The 17,282-nt window shown below is 39.4% G+C and overlaps 2 protein-coding genes across 3 annotated transcripts in view; one reads left to right on the top strand and one right to left on the bottom strand.

Annotated features, from left to right (window-relative positions):
• Window positions 1-13,223, top strand: part of PLXNC1 (plexin C1) — a gene marked incomplete at its 5' end in the record, with an annotated part of 144,424 nt that extends 131,201 nt beyond the window's left edge. Inside the window, 9 exons of the mRNA XM_029955443.1 lie at window positions 555-609; window positions 2,999-3,030; window positions 3,128-3,235; window positions 4,398-4,561; window positions 6,365-6,512; window positions 9,253-9,393; window positions 9,498-9,572; window positions 10,741-10,841; window positions 11,478-13,223. Of these exons, the coding sequence (XP_029811303.1) occupies window positions 555-609; window positions 2,999-3,030; window positions 3,128-3,235; window positions 4,398-4,561; window positions 6,365-6,512; window positions 9,253-9,393; window positions 9,498-9,572; window positions 10,741-10,841; window positions 11,478-11,520 (867 nt within the window). The remainder of the gene's footprint in view (window positions 1-554; window positions 610-2,998; window positions 3,031-3,127; window positions 3,236-4,397; window positions 4,562-6,364; window positions 6,513-9,252; window positions 9,394-9,497; window positions 9,573-10,740; window positions 10,842-11,477) is intronic.
• Window positions 13,224-14,436: 1,213 nt separating this feature from the next.
• The window catches only part of CEP83 (centrosomal protein 83), a 132,216-nt gene continuing 129,370 nt past the window's right edge, over window positions 14,437-17,282 (bottom strand). The window contains exons 15-16 of one of the 2 annotated variants that reach the window (XM_029954907.1): window positions 15,541-15,730; window positions 14,437-14,613 (exon numbers count right to left, since the gene is read on the bottom strand). In XM_029954907.1, the coding sequence (XP_029810767.1) occupies window positions 14,509-14,613; window positions 15,541-15,730 (295 nt within the window). In that variant the 3' untranslated portion in view covers window positions 14,437-14,508. Of the gene's footprint in view, window positions 14,614-15,540; window positions 15,731-17,282 lie in introns of those variants that run through there. The other variant, XM_029954909.1, reaches the window with a different exon arrangement.

Below are 17,282 nucleotides of genomic sequence, written 5' to 3'. Positions count from 1 at the left end.
ATTCACTGATGATGTTTGTTTGCAGTATGGGGCAATTACATATAGTTTGCTATCAGGATACGCACTTATTTCTGTTGGATATATATCTGGATATGAAACTGCTCTATATGAAAAACACCAGCTTTAGCTAACACAGTTTTGAACACCTGTTTCAGCATTTCTTAATATAGTAGGAACCTCAAAAATGTAGTGGCCAAGCCTCTCTTGACCTCTGGGCAGGGGGGATACCTCCTAACACACCCTTGTCTTCCCCTCCGCAGGCCTGGCCCACCTCCCATTAGCCCTAAGGTGTCTTGCCCGCCTCTCCCAGCCTCACTGCATCTCACCGCCTTGTCTGTGTCCTTCAGAGGACTGTGAGCTCCTTGAAGGCAGAGACAGTGTCTTGATCACCATTATCGCTCCAACTTCCAGAACAGTGCCCAGAATGTAGAAATTCTTGATAAATATTTAATAAATGAGAGAATGCAAGATCCATCCAACCATCTAATTCCTGGATGAAGTTGAGAAATATATTAAATTTTGAAAACTCATATATTTTTTATCTTTGCTTTCAGATATCAAATGGATCCACTATAAAAGTCTTTAAGAAGATAGCAAATTTTACTACAGGTAACCAATATAATGCCAACCTTTTGTTCTCACCCACTTTTATATAAAGTATTGCTTTTTGCCTCTTTCAGATGTATTGTCACAAAGGTGAGATTGTTTCTGTGTAATTCTCTGAAATTGGAGAAAAGCCATTTTGATCGGCTTCAATTCCTAAGAACGTGAGCCTGGCAAGGAGGAGGACAGGAAACAGTAAACAGCAGTTGGCCGGACTGCCCGGCAAAAAGGAAGTTGCTGCCTCTTGACACCCCCATGACTCAGGGCAGAATCTCAGCCTTCCTCACTCTGTTCCAACTCCTCAGTAGGATGGGGCCTAACAGAGCAGACCCCTCTGGCAAACTGGGAGGGAAGCTTGTAGATAATCACACAACCCTGCAAGCACTGAACAAACAAGATAATCCACTTACAAATCCAAATCTCTTGTGATAGCAGCTGCAGAATTCCCAGGAAGTGGATTGAGACTAACTAAACGGGTAGCTTTCATGGGAAAGTCAGTGGGCCAGTCTCTAAACTCTCTACCCACATCCCTGTAGCCTCAGGAAAGGAAGACGTGACAGTGCCTTGAGGAATTCCCTAAATGTCAGTCTAAGTTTGTCTCCAGAGAAATGATACCCCAGCCAAGACAATCAATCAGTCCCCAGCCCTAGGAAAGTTTCTGGGCCTCACCAATAGCATTTTTGGAGGGGAGGCTTCTTGATTTCCTAGATTCAATACTGGGAGTGGCCTCATAGGTCCCAATACATGGTGAGCGCAAACAGAGAATGCAGGGCCCCCAATTAAATAGGTTAAATTGCCGGGTTGTGGGACACCCCTTTGGGGACCCTCACAGTCCATCATTACATCTGGCTATTGTAAGAGAAGCCATCTTGCCAAGGGAGGCTGCCATTCTGGCATAAGGGTATTGGTGTACTTGTGTTATAAAAAACAGGAGAACTTTGTATTTTAAGCTTCGAAAATTGGGGAATCTCACATTTGGATCTCTTCATGGGCCCTCAAGGCAGTCAATGCCTGTTTCTTCCCTGTCCAGTTCAGCTGAGAGGCATTATTTTGACCACTCTCCTGCTATCTGTTCATCTCCTCCTGCCTGTTTACTACCCTCTCTGCCACATCCAGCCCTGGATGAACCCAATACTAGCCTTTCCTAAACTTGTGTCCAGGCAGCCACTGGAGGAAGTACACAACGGCATAGTTGGAGCCACTACAAATTCATGGTGCCCAACATGACCAGGACCCTTAATGCAGCCCACACCCACTAAATTTCTCTAGTTACTCACTGTGTTCTCCAGAATTCTACCTTCTCTCCTCAAAGCTCTGACCTACATGGTTCTAACAGCAGCAGATTTGATCCTGTACATCACAGGTAAAATAGGAAGCAGAACTCCATCAACATCTAGGACCAAACCTACCACCCTACCTGTGTCTGCTCATTTCTTCCTGTGCTCCCCCGTCTCCTCCCCCCGCCCCCCCCAGTCCAGGATTTCCTTCCTTCTATCTAAGGCCAGTCTCTCACCTGTGTCTTCAGTGTCATCATTTCCAACCTTCCAAGCATTCTTATGCCACAGTTAATCTTCTCTCACCTAATATTTTCTATACCTCCCCACTTAACTGGTTTTTCTGTTTCAAGGTATTCTAGTCTCCCTCATCTTCAAAACAAAAACCCTGGTCCCTTAATCCCTCTCTTCCATTTACCACTGCCTTTGCTACCAGATTTCTTTCGGGACTGTCCTCACCCCGTGTCACTCACACTTGCTCTATAAACTCCAACTCCCTTCTTTCAGATCCCAGGAGAGGTCACATTCCTCTTGCCTTAGGGTTCTGCACCCAGTCCCCTTCTTCCATTTGCCTAGTCATTCATTTAGATTCAGCTCCAACAGCCCTTACTCTGAAAAACCTCCCAGAGTAGGGAGGGGCCTTGTCAGTTACTTTTTTAGCATATACTTCTTCACAAGCCTTATCATACTTATAGTGAAATAATTGTGTAATTAGTAATATGAAGTCTCTCATTGGCTAGGATGTAAATTCCATTGGTGGGGAACTAGGCTGTATTAATCACTGCCTTTTTCCTAGGAGCCCCTGGCACTCAGTAGGTACCCCCAGGCACATTTGTTCCTGAGTGGGGCTTGAACCTCTCCTACCCCACCCCCAACGAGGGATCATTCAGCCTGTTTTAATATTGTCAGGAATAGGGAACCTGCTTCCTACTCCCTGGCCTATTCTGTCTTCATGTTGTTAAGATCTTAAGATGCAACAGGGTAAAAAAAATGTAGCTGTGAAGAAGAGCTCAAGTAACCTCTTCTGTTTATAGCACAAACGGGGCATTTTATGAGAAGGCCAATTAGCCCGTGGTTGTTTTTTTAATAGACTGTTTTCTCTCCCTTTCTATGGCATTCAGATGTGGAATACTCAGAAGACCACTGCCATTTGGTGAGTTCAGTCTTTCTTGCGCTTACTGCTGAATTGGATGCCTTCTGCAGCATGAACAGTCTCCTTGGGTAACGCTTCTAGTCTGTCTTCCCTTTAGATTTTACCAGATTCGGAAGCATTCCAAGATGTGCAAGGAAAGAGACATCGAGGGAAGCACAAGTTCAAAGTAAAAGAAATGTATCTGACAAAGCTGCTGTCCACCAAGGTACACTTACTGTTCTGGGAGTGCTTTTATGGCTACCTTGGGGGTGTATGATGTGTTTGACTTAATTTCCACTGAAGTGTGAAAATGTTACAAATCCCCTGTGCCTTCTAGCAAAGCAAAATGTAAACACTTCCCACCCTCCTCCTCTTCTTTTAGAAACTGTAAAGATAACAGCACTTTACAAATTTTGACGGTAGTATTTTCAATCAGGGATTTAATATTGTTCCCAGTCCTTTACCCAACATTTCACTATTGTTACTTTTTAGGTTGAGGGTATAATTATTCATTTTTATTTGTTTGTTATAATAGAGGAACAATAAAACTTCCTTTGAATTGTAACTAAAATGAAGGGTGGGGTCAGTGACGATAAACCTAGTAAATCTTTTTTTCCTCCCATTTTAAAGAATTCTGTTCATATATAAAGGTGTCAGAGGTGAAAGCTGGTGGAATACCAAATCACAAGCAAATTTTACTTTATCTGGCTTTTAGTGAGATTAACAGAAGTCTGGTGATCCTTTTTTTCCCCCCTGAAATGACTTAGCTATAAAAATGCTATTGTCTACACCTGGCCCTGGTCTCCTGCTGTGCATGCTTCTTCAGATTATAGCAGAAAGTATGCTTAGAGCTCAGTAAATTTAGTTAGTGGGTAAAGGACAGCCAGAGCCTCTTGATTTTTTCATCTGTCCCACAGAGCTCTATTTGTCTTTTGTAAAACAGAGGATTTGGAAATTAAAGAATAAAAACCTATGATGGAAATATATGCAACAGAAAAAATTCTGGGAACTGAGCAACACTGAGTTTTTCCAGGCTGAACATAACTAATCAAAGCTAAACATCCCTGGCTTATTGGTCTATGCCCATAGCCCTACAACTGACATTTCAACTGCTAGAGATTTCTATAATACCCTCTTTGTTGAGTAAACAATGTTGTTATCAGCAAGAAGCTGATGAACCAAATCTAAACCTGGGCATGGATTTTCAGGAACCTTGACCCATACTGAGTGTTGGCCTCATTAGATAATGTTACATATTTTCTCTTCAGGTTGTTTTTTCTGTTTTGTATATCATTTTCTCTGAACTGGCATTTCCTTTTCCATTATGTTCAAAACTGCTACCCTATTTTTTTTTTTTTTTGTAATCTCCCAATGATGTTCTCTTTCAGGTGGCAATTCATTCTGTGCTTGAAAAACTTTTTAGAAGCATTTGGAGTTTACCCAACAGCAGAGCCCCATTTGCTATAAAATACTTTTTTGACTTTTTGGATGCCCAGGCTGAAAACAAGAAAATCACAGATCCTGATGTTGTACATATTTGGAAAACAAACAGGTGGGAACAAATAGTATGTGATTACGGATTGCAAGAATCTGGGGCAGAATCTTAACCAAAAGGAGGGCATGGATAGTTACAGAAGGAGTCATTCTCCCTAGATCAGAATCTTGTGGCTTGGTAAGCCTCCAGGTCAAAGCAGATTCTTCCTCTGTTACTATTTTTAAACAAAAAACAAAAGCCATTCTACACGGAGATCCTATTCTTTTGGATAAAATAAACAAACTTTATTATCTTTAACGCATGAAAAAGACCTTGTGAGGAAGGTTAAATTTGGCTTGACAAGCAAAAGATGAGCAATTAGTATTTTGTGGTTTTATTATACAATTTTCAATCAGAGGATACTTAATCACTTTGCAGATACCAACCTTTCTATATTCTGATTCTACACAGACATTTCTGCTTTTATCTGAGCAAGTGCACTACTTAGATATCATGAGAATTAGCCAAAGGACTATTTTATTTCTTTCTAACATTTTCTTAAGCTGAGGCAAGGCATCCAGATTTGTTCTGTATTTCTTCTCAGTAAGAAACAGCTTGTTACCTCTATTTGAAATGCTCGGTGTGAAGACATGACAACTTTCTGACCCAATCGCAAGCCCTCCCGAACACTGAGGGCTGGCAGACCATTTTAAGGAAGTATTAAAAGCTGAAGCGCCAGAGCTCTAGGTCTCCTCTTCTCCCACTGAATCCAGGGCTGTCCCAGCACCCACCTTGGCTCACGCCCATCCTGGTGCTCTAGCCTCTCAATCCAGGTGCCGCTGCTGCAGGCTCCCGTCTCGCTGTGACGACAGTGGCATGTGAGCAGGGGACAGGTAGTCAGGACAGCAGAGCTTTGGAGAGGCCCAGCATCCTTATGATGAAGGTAATTTGCTAGGCCAGAGTTGAGATAACGGAAAGACTCTGAATGATTCCTAGGTTCATATTCGAATATTTGAGCACCTACTATATGCCAAGCAATGTTAGATGCTGGAGATGTAACAGTAAACTGAACAAAAATCCATGTTCTCACAGAGCTTTCATTCTAATGGGTGGAAGAAATGATAAATAGGTTAACTGTAGTATATTAAAAGATTAGTACAGTGGACAAAGTGAGAAAGAAGGATAGAGAGCAACAAGACAGTGGTCAGAGAAGGCCTCATGGGGATGACATTTGAGTCAGGTCTTAAAAGAGGTGAGTGCATAAATCTTGAGAATGGCTGAAGACAGTTTTTGGAAGATGGGCAACAAAAGCAAAAGTCCCGAGATGCAGACTTGCCTGGTATGTGTGAAGACCAGCCAAGAGGCCAACGGAGGGGCCAGAATGAGTAAGGTGTAAAGTAAAAGATGAGGGCCCAGGCTTTATCCCCAGGGGGATGGAGAGCACAGAAGGTTCTGAGCAGAGGAGAGACCTGATCTGACTCTGTGTTAAGACTGGGGAGCAGGGGGCTAATAACCCTGGTGGCTGAGGCCAAGGTGTAGCACTTAGAGGGGGTGAGAAGAAGTCAGGTTCCAGAGATGTGATGAAATGTTTTCATGGGTAACCATTGCCTGATCTAATCTAGAACCATCTGGAGAAAATTCTTGTCTTGTCAATGGCCACCTTTGGATTTCTCCCGTTCTAGTCTTCCCTACAGCAGCGCTTGTCAGTTTAACCCTCTCTTGTTCTGAGTGACGCTGCCATCTGTTGCTTGGTATATTTGGCAAAGCAGACTTGCATACTTCAATAACAAGGGCAAAAACACCCGTTTACAAACTGTGATAAACAGAGCATCCGCCTCCTACGAAGGGCTGTATTTGAAAAGAGATTTCTCTCTCGAACAGCCTTCCTCTTCGCTTCTGGGTGAACATCCTGAAGAACCCTCAGTTTGTCTTTGACATTAAGAAGACACCACACATAGACGGCTGCTTATCTGTGATTGCCCAGGCCTTCATGGATGCGTTTTCTCTCACAGAGCAGCAACTTGGGAAGGTAAGGCCTGGCTTTAGTATTTCTTAACATGTAATCCTGTGAGTCTAAAACATTGTTTCTTATAAACATCCAAATAATAAACATTTGGTCTGACCCATAGCAGCTAAAAAGAAAAAGTCCATGGTAGTCACTGAAAACCAAAATAGACTATTTGACTGCTAAACTGTGCCTGTAAATACCTTTACCACAAATTATAAACTGTTTCCTAGAAAAACATTCTACAGACACTACTAAACTATAAACCCAAAGTGAAATGACTGAAATTTGCTTAGCTAAACTAATCCCATCTGAATACAGCTGAACCTTGAATAATGGGGGATTATGGGTGCTAACCCTCCATGTAATTGAAAAGTACCTGTAACTTTTGGACTTACCCAAGACTGGAAGCCTTACTACTAACAGAAAGTTGATTAACATGTATTTTGTATATGTAATGTGTGTGACACACTGTATTCTTACTATAAAATAGGGAAATCATAAGAGTATTTACAGTACTGCACTATATTGAAAAAACTCCACATGCAGTAGTAGCTGACCCACATAGTTCAAAACCGTGTTGTTCCAGGGTCAGCTGTACACCTGAGTCTATTTGAATATAACAAACTGCTCATGGGAAGAAACTCTTGCCTGAGACTTCTACCACCACCAGTTTGTCAATTCATAAGCAAAACATCAATATTGTTTTTCCCATGGTTTTTATTTGCTGAGCAAAAGCCTCAGCAAAGCAAAGAAAGATAAAAATACAGAGCAAACTTTGAAAGAGATGTTTTGGTCTTATTCAGGCACTCCAGATGTATTAAACTGAGCAATATCTGTATCTAATGGGTTTCAAGAAGTCTTTCAGAGCAGAGCAGTCTCTCTGGCACACAGATTTTGAGAGGGTGCCGGGGCAAAATGTGATTGATGTTTCACAGGTGCCTCAGCCTCCTAGTCTGAATCTAAACACACCCTCACCACTATTTCTGCAAGACCAACCTGTCTTTACTTTTGTCTTCCTAGCATTGCCTTGTCTCTCAAGGTAAAATCCTTCACATGACCTTCAACTCCTTCTTCTTCCTCCCTCACCCTAATTGGTTACTACCCACTGCCATTTGCAACATGTCATTTGTCTGACCCATCCCCTCCCCCCCCATATGCTGCCCCATCCTCCACCTCTTGTTTTCACTGTGTCTCAGGTTATCTTTCTAAAACATAAATCTGATCTTGTCTGTGTCCTGCTTAGAAATTCTAAAAACTTCCCTTTACCTGCCAGGTAAAATCTTTACAGTACCACATGGCTGTTCCTAATTGGGCTTCAGTTATCTTTTCTGGCCTCATTTTCTTGCAGATTCCATATGCCTTTTATGCTACAGCTTTTACCTTTCCCAAACTTACCATGCCCTTGTTTTCATATCTCTTTGTCTCATTACTTCTCTGTCTAGTAACACCCTACTTAAATTCATTCCTTCAACAAACTTGACTTCCTAATGTGTACCAGAAACTGTAGGAGACTACAATCAGTCTAACTATACCTACTTTGTGAACCTTCCAGACACATTTCCCATTCCCCTTCTTCATCTGACCAATCCAACAAAGCACACTGAAAGACACTAAAATGCTTAATTGATTCGTAGTTAAAAATGGTTAACTGATTAGCTGAACTACACCAAAAACATAATAATCATCACAATAGCTACTGTTATCTCACTTTATAGACGAGGAAGTCAGAACGTCAGTTCTGAGAGGACACAAGACTTGGTTATGATCCCTGATTTGTCCAACTCCACAGTGCTTTTCTTTACACCCTGCTACTAATTACCATAGCACTGTGTAAGTCTGTCCTCCCAACTAAATTAGAAGCTTCATAAGGGCAGGTCTTCTTTGCTTTTTACATTCAATGCATGCCACACTGTCTAGCTAAATATATTTTATTGAATGAATGTTCACAGGATTTGTGGGCTCTACTTAAACTTGATAAGTGCAAAAAAATCTCCATAATATCTCCGTGTAGGCATCCCTCAACACGATTCTACCATTGATATGGCTATTCATGGCCTCAATACATCTGAAAATGTACTGGGACATTAGTCCTATCATTAACTCAGCTATCTTCCCTGAGTAGGAATTTTTAAATTTCCCTTAATTTTTAATATTATAACTATTACATAAAAACATTCAAACTGACAGGGAACTTTTGTGAAGTCAGACATCAGAACACCCAACACTAATGACCATATACTTCCTTGAGAATGCTGGAAGATCTTTATCATCCAATAAAAGGGACACGCAGAAAAATCCACCATCGCCAACTACTTACCACTTTCATGTTACATAAAGGGCTCAATCAGAACTACAATCAAGTCTTTTATAAATGCCAAAATTCACTGGTGGGTGAAGATGAGAGCAAATGTTTTAATTCAGGCTTTTTACGACCATTAGTAATGAACTATGACTGAAATAAGTTCCATTGTTACAGTAACTCAAAATCATGCAAAAATAATAATTTTAGTTCTTTTATGAGAGCAAGGCAGAATATATTAGCATTTAATCTGCCTGAAAATAACAGTGACTCACCAGAACTATCTGGATAGCAGTCAGTCATTCAATCAACATTTATGAAGGCCCACTGCATGAAAACGCTTTGTTACTAGGAGGTAATGATAGTGGTGGAGGTTCAGCTACGTTGGTACTATTATAAATTCCCCATAGCTTTTTACTTTTAGCCATGAATGCTTATTTTTGCTTTTTTCCCCCCACCCAGGAAGCACCAACTAATAAACTTCTCTATGCCAAGGATATCCCAACCTACAAAGAGGAAGTAAAATCTTATTACAAAGCAATCAGGGATTTGCCTCCATTGTCATCTTCAGAAATGGAAGAATTCTTAACTCAGGAATCTAAGGTATTGCTAGAAAGTAAAAAAAGTATAAAAAATAAGATAATATTTGTTACTTCTTTTTTGAAAATTCATTTCAGAATCTCTCAAAAAGACTTTCTTTCTTTAAGAAACATGAAAATGAATTTAATGAAGAAGTGGCCTTGACAGAAATTTACAAATACATCGTAAAGTATTTTGATGAGGTAAGATTTTAAATAACATTTAAAAAAGTTGATGTGAATCAGTCACCACAAGTTGGTTGTAAAGCATTCTACAGGTCTCAGGACAGCTCTGGCATCCCTAACAGCCAGAAAGGGAAGCCAGGAAGCCTGTCTGAGATGGGGGACCCTGGCACCCAGCCAGACCCTGCATGTGGCTGCCCCTCTTACAGTCTTATCATGCTGCCCACTTTTGGACCAGCCTGAGTTTACATTTGAGTTAACGGGGTCGATAGCCACACTGACTCAAGATAACTCTGATGAGTAAGTAGTGGTCCTGTTAAATAGGGCCAGCTTATGCTTGATTGTAATCTGCTAAAATGAAAGCTAAGCTTGTTAAATTGCCTAGATTCTGTATTCAATAGGTATATGAAAGTATAACATATTTCTTACTTAAGCAACTATTTCAATAAACCATTCTCCTTTATGATTAATTCTCCTTAATCTGGATTTTTTTCTTTGGGAATTCACACAGACACAGTCATCAGATGCGCTGTTTCCAAATATATGTTAATTCCCCCTTCCCTGATTCCCCCCCACTCAGTCATGCTGGGACAGGCTATCCATGTCAATGGTGAGAATAGCTCACCAATTCCATTTGCTACTTGAAGATCAAGTGAAGCGCTAAGGTAGGGTAGAGGCAATGAGTTCCTTAAACATGATAAGCATCCCTCTTTCCAGGGGCCAGGGGTTAGAAGGGAAGCATTGGGGAGGGGTGGGGGGAAAGGAGGCACTACACTGCCCAGGAGGGGAGGGGAGGGAAATACTCAACTCTGACCAGGATGCCCCTGCCTGCTGCACTTAAGAAGAAATACGTGCCTGCATGTTGGCTGCCCAGAATGCTTGCTGTGCTTGGAATGGCTGTGACATAATGCATAAATCAGGGCCTGCGAAGTCTGGGCCCATATTTGTAAGCAAATAGTTGTTATTTCTTGCTAGCCTCTATTTTAAGCCAAAGTGTTGTTGATCCTGTGATAATGACTTAGCAAAACAACTTGCAAAGTGAGTATGTAAATGATCAAAGAAAATGTTGGCATCTGTTTCATACAGATTTTACCACTCACAGCATCAGGAATGCAAAAAAAAAAAAAAAACAAATGAATTGTACTGCTAAAACCACAATATCTAAAATAACTGTTCTAATTGTCAACAGATTCTAAATAAACTAGAAAGAGAACGAGGGCTGGAAGAAGCTCAGAAACAACTCTTGCATGTAAAAGTCTTATTTGATGAAAAGAAGAAATGCAAGTGGATGTAAGCACTCTGGGGACTGGCTTAATCTGGCAAAACTCTTCAGACGACTTGGGAGCAAAATGGCTACTTGAGCTACTCTGTGTCGTTAATCTTTAAAGTTTGCACACAGGTTCCACTTTGAGCACTGTCTTTTAGAGACCAGGGCACATGCACAGCTTTTAGAAAGCATACCAACCTTGTGCCTGTGCATATGCTGTGGGAACCTTTCTGTAAATAGAGTTGAAGTGGTTGTTGCAAACAGCCTCCTTGTTTACAGAGAATACAGGGCCAGTAAGCAAGTGTCAGTATTGTAACTACAGTCTCCACTTAAGCACAATGAAATAAGTGGTTTTGTCTGAAAACTACAGTTATGTAGCACTTATGACTACACTGCAGAAAGGGGACACTGCCAATGATCAAAAGAAAATGTGAAATGAGTCATTTGGAAACAAGGTGGAGGTGTTAGGGCAACCTCGAGGATTTGCAGCATTGAAACTTTCCCCAGTAGTTCTTGGAAAAGCTGACCGCAGAATTTGGTAGTGTGTACACTTAGCATTCGTGAGTGTGTGTGTGTGTGTGTGTGTGTGTGTGTGTGTGTGTTTTTAAACCAAAAACTGACAGTGTTGCAACATTGTTGAAAGGGCTCGTGTTTTTCAGTGGTCGCCGACTGCACCCATCAGACTCACCTCCGCTTCACTGAGGGGCTCTAAAGCAAGGAGAGTGAGGAGGCTTTATTTAAATGCAACAGCACTCACTTTGTCCTGATGTTGTTCCTTTTCTTTTCATTTTTTCATTCTAAATGTATTTGATAGTGGATATGTTGGCTGTTGTAAAAAAAAATCATTATTTCTGTCTAAAATCTTGGATCAAAACTATCTGTAGAACAGTAAGTCCCTCCCCTAATCCTACATTTCTATACTTAGTATCTCCTTGCTTTAGATTTCTGGTGAACCCTGTGGTTATAAATACTTGTGTGTGATAAAAAAAAAAAAAAAAAGATACATTTTACATTTCATGAAATTGCTGTTCACACTGGAGTATTATATATGAATCTATATATATATTTGAGGCCCAAGGCCTGAAAAATATTAGTATACAACTTGGTATCTTAGTCTTACTATGTACTTTTTGAAAGTATTCCTCACAAGAGAAAGAATTCAAAATACTCATTTTATTCATGCCTTTCTTTTTAAAGAATTCCCTATCCAGTTATACTGTAGTCTTTTTATTGCTGATTTTTTATTCCTGAATTTTTGCTGCTCATGACCAATTTTAATACCACTGTGTTTTCCTTCTATTAAATCAAAAGTAAAAAATGCAATTGGCAACTCTCAGCTTTACTTGTGGCACCTTTTACCCTTGGTGCTCCAAGTCCCAGATTAAGGAAAGACATTTTTTTCAAGTGGCAAATAAAACACTGATCATATAGTCCTTAAAATTATTTACCAACACTGTATAGGATATCAGGATTTAAATGTGAATTTGTCTCGAAAATGAAATTCTTGCAAGAGTAAGAGGTGATACCCTCAACAAACTGATCAAATAAGCAGTCACTGCCCTGAAAGGTACCTTCCAAATCCCGTCACTTTTGACCACTGTCCAATGGACACACCTCAAAAATACTACCAAATAGGTTACTTACAAGTACAAAGGTGAGAGGTCTGGTCCCCGTGTAAGGCTGCGACAGTCTTGATGTGAAGGCATTCATAAGAGAATAACAGGAGGACAGTTGAGAGCCAAGGGTAGGAGAGTTGCCCAAAAGACGTCCCCTCCTTTAGGGCACAGAAATGCTAAGAAAAGGATCAGCTGCAGCTTTATCTAAGTATTTAGTTAATGCTACATGAGGGTGTCCCTGTCCAGCTCTCTGGCACACGAGTTCCATGTGGAGCCTTAACTCCTCTTCCAGGGACCATACTGCTGAGAACTTTGGGCAAGTCACTTACCTCTTTGTGCCTCAATTTCTGTATAATATTTCTAACCTACCTCACTGAGGTGGTGTGAAGATTCACTAATGTATGTAGCGTGTTTGTCAATCCTCCAGTGAAAAGCACTATCTAGATCACATTTTGGATCACATTAGCCAAATACAGTAAATGGCCAAATTAGATGTGTGCTGAAGACAATCAGTCACTGGGTCTACATTAAACAGCAACCAGAGAAACAAATGGCAAACAATTTCTATTTTCAAGTTTCTTTGCATATTTTTTTGGTGCAAACAATTCATTTATAAACTTTTTTTTCTAACAAACACTAGTGTCTACAGCAGCATTTAAAAATTAATTCTGTTACCTTTTCCATATTAGGGATTTAAAGTCTATTTCTTATTGTATACCTGATTGAAGCTGTACTTGGAGATGAATGTTTTAAATGTCTATATCCAAAAATAAACATTTTGATGTAAAAGATGGCCTGTTTCTTCCCCCCCCCCCCCCCGGTCAAATGTTCTAGTTATAAATTTTTTTATTCTAGGTGGGCCCATGGAAATTATCTTTCAGAAATAAGGTGCCACTGCTTATATGAATAAGCAGTTCTACAATGTAGTAACTAAATCCAGTTTCTTTTAAATGATATTAAGGACTGTTCCTCCACTATCTACCTGGACCTTTGATCCTGAAGACTTCTGGATAATGAACACTCCACTTAGTTTGGAGGATTTGAGCTTCGCCTTGTTGATGTGAAGTTATTCCAGCAGACTTCCTTAAAGAGAGGTTAGGGATGCACAGAGATAAAACATCAATAATAATTTGATTAGATCCAAAACAGGAGGCAATGTTACTTCTAAGGGACCCGACTAGGTTCAAGTTTTACAATGAATGGCCCTTGTTTTACACAACTAATTAATTAAATCATAGAATTTAATTACTTGTACTTTGTGGTTTTGAGTTAGAAAATAACAGATTTTTCTACATTGCTAAATATACAATGTATGGTCAAAATAAACACAAGACAATGTAGAAAACTAAGCTCTTTAATTAAGTGCACACAGCTTTTAGAATGGTAGCATTTTATATTTAGGTGTCTTGAGTTTCTATCTTAAAAGTTTTCACTTATTTGTTTTGAGAGTGAGAATCCCAAGCGGGTTCCACACTGTTAGCACAGAGCCTGACGAAGAGCTTGAACTCCCCAACAGTGAGATCATGACCTAATCTGAAATCAAGAGTTGGATGCTTAACTGACAGCCACCGAGGTGTCCTGAAGTTTTGTTTTTTTTTAAGGCTGCCTTTAAAACTGCCCTTTTTCGAGAATGAGGCCTAGATCTCTTGGATACAGAAAACTGCAGAATGTCTACTACCCGTTACTGCCAAGCATCTCAAAGTGACAGAAGGAATCAAACATGGGCATATCCCAGGTAAAATACCAAAAAAAATTTCAACAAGTGAAATTAATAAAATACTTTAAAAGCTTGACTAATTCATTCTCCTCCCGTCCCCCCCAACATTCTTAAAAGAGTTGTCAATAAATATTCTAAACATCCTGGAGGGGTTTTACTGTTTCACTGTCCTGAGTATAATCCTAAAGTCCTGACACTGATGCAGTGTAGCATGTGAGCTGGTACCTTTTCTTGAGGCACATTCAAATGTTCTGGCAAACCGTAATACAGTATCTAAATGCCACATACGGTAAAACTTCAAGCTTTATTGAGTCACACTGATTTCATCCCTTTTGATCTGCCTTTTTCCCATGAACATCATTCCCCAGGAGATCCAAGTTCCTCTAGTTGTTTCCTTTGTGTTGTTTCTAGTTCTTCAAGTCTTTTGCGAAGTAGAGAGAGTTCCCTTTGATGCTGTTCCTCCTTAAAAGCACCGAAAATGGAAGGGGAAAAAAAAAAACCTCAGAAAAATAGCTGGAAAAGGGACTGTTAGGCAATAGCCTCAGTGCCTCTTTTACTCAGGCCCTGGGACATCTGGCAAGGAAAGGATGACCATCTCAGCAATCTAAGAACACAGCAGCATGGGCCAGACTACTAACTAGACCTTGCTTCTCTCCCACCTTAGGCTCTAGCCTTAAGCAAAACTCAAAGTCTGTTCTCCTATCTAGGTATAAAACTCACCAGGGAGTGAATTAGAAAAATACTAATGCAGGTCCCAGGCATGCCCACTTGTCAACTTTTAACAAGGCTGGAGTTCAATAGCAGTTCATTATAAATAAAGCACTTGGGCTGAGATTCAATTCAGTGACTAAAATCGTTGGTGCTTATAATGTTACAAAATGTAATTACTTATTAACAATTCATCTTTTGAAAACCATCCAATCAATTTGATTCCTACAATATCTCAAGAACCTGATACCCTAGAACAAGCCCCAAATTTGGAATCAGATTTACATTTGACAGTCAACTCTGTCACTTATTAACTATGACCTTAGATTAAGTCACTTCACCTCTGACTCTGCTTCCTCATCGATAAACTGGGAATCATAACACCCTTCCCTCAAAGTATTTTTCATTAGGATTCAATATCATAGTGTAGAGTATTAGTAAATGCTGAGTAGTAGTAATAGAGTGAATCAAAGACCCATTGATTAAGTTTTTTCTTTTCAGTTGCTCAGTAGAGTTTACTCCTAGCAACATCACTAAAGGACAGAATAGATTCAAATCCACGTAGCTTCTCCCACAAATTTCTATGGTAAAGAAAGATCTGAATTTTAAACTTTGAATTTAAAAAGGTAACAATTAACAGAAATGTTAGTGCCTGTTTTTCTCTAACATAAACACTCATACCTGCATATGAGGAGGAAACGACAGGTCCATGCCTGGAACCATGGCTGACGCCTGAACACTAACAGGATTGATGGATGCTGTTGGAGGTATGTTAGGAACCAAAATTAAACTTCGAAATTCATTATGTCTTCTCTGTATGTCCTTTAGTCTTTTTTGAAGCCTTGTATATTCTTCAAATGGAACATTTTTTCTTAAAAAGAAAAAAAAAGTGTTTCTGTTCTTTAATACAGTTATACTCTGTTGAAGAACAAGATTATTCACAGAATATAATTTTAAACTGGAAGAACTTCAAAATTCTAAGATTTATCTGTATATAATACATACGTCAAATTCTATTTATCTAGAAAGATAAACAAACATATCTTAATCATATGCATAACTGTTGGCACTGCTAGCTATTGATTCATTTTAAAGTTTTACTTGCCAATTAATCAAAGATTAAAAATCTTTGGACACCTTTACTTTCACTTGCCCTCCACTCCCTCAACCCATGAATCCTGAAACTAAAAGACTATTTAAACCAAAAGCGTGCCTTATTTTACAGAAGGATTCAAATAGAAATAGAGAAATTATGAGGTTGAATCTTAAGAAATTGCCATTTTTATAGGTAAAATATGGTCAAATGTACAAAATATCATATTGTTCAACCAAATTTTTAAAAATGTTGCTAATGACAGAGATGAAGCTACCGAATTTTAGGGAAAATGATTTGGATGAAAAAGGTAACTTTTCAGGCCTTTACATACCATCACCTTTTTGAACATGAATTTTCTGACCATCAACCACACCAGTAATAAAATATAATCTTCAAAACCAGTCAAATGTCTAGATGATCTGTGCCATAACTGCCCAATCTTGAATTGATAATATTTTTAAAATAATGGTTATAGAAGAGGTAGTAAATTAAATTTGGTTTTAAAATGAATTTGGTGGCTTCTTACTCCAGAACAGAGTATTATGAAGTTGGCATGAATTCCACAGTCTACACACTAAGGGTGTTCTAAAAAAACAACTGTTCCCATTTATACTCGAGTAATATTATGCTCAAGAAGACCAGTGCACATTATAAAACATCACTGCTTGATATACCCTATTTCCATTACAGAAAAGTCTCACAGTTTCTAAATGTTGAAGGCTACCACTAAAATTAGCTTAATCTGTAGAGTTTTTACTTATTTATTTTTAAAGTTTATTTACTTATTTTGAGGAAGAGAGAAGCCCCAGGTTATGCACTGTCAGCGCAGAGCCAAACACAGGGCTTGATCCCACAATCCGTGAGATCATGACTTGAGCCAAAACCAACAGATGCCTGACTGAGCGACCCAGGCGCTGCAAAAAACTCTTTATTAACTTCAATCAAATAGGTCCTACAATGCCACTACTACTGAGTCAATAAGATAAACTGCTCAAAAAATGCGAAATACGCAGTTTATTAGCTACACTTGTAATGTAAATTAAAATCCAGAAGCTTTGGTCCAATATTTTTCCACACCAAGAAATCAAAAATCTTGATTCAAAGTTGTATGCACATTTTTGGAACTATGCAATGCTACAAGTGTCTTGTTTCTGTATTAAGAACTCACATCACTCCTGGCTACCAAAGCTCGTGACCTTTCCTAGGAGTCACAACCATAAACCAAATACCTGGTATGTGTGAAACGCCTTTTGGTTTGAAGGAATATTCAGCCAGGAAAAAAAAAATTACAAGGATAATGAATTAGGAACAGAGCCTGCTTCAGATT

Source organism: Suricata suricatta, chromosome 10, assembly GCF_006229205.1.
Source record: "Suricata suricatta isolate VVHF042 chromosome 10, meerkat_22Aug2017_6uvM2_HiC, whole genome shotgun sequence".
NCBI lineage: Eukaryota > Metazoa > Chordata > Mammalia > Carnivora > Herpestidae > Suricata > Suricata suricatta.
The sequence above is the reverse complement of the archived record's forward strand: the minus strand, read 5'-3'. Positions and strand labels throughout refer to the sequence as shown.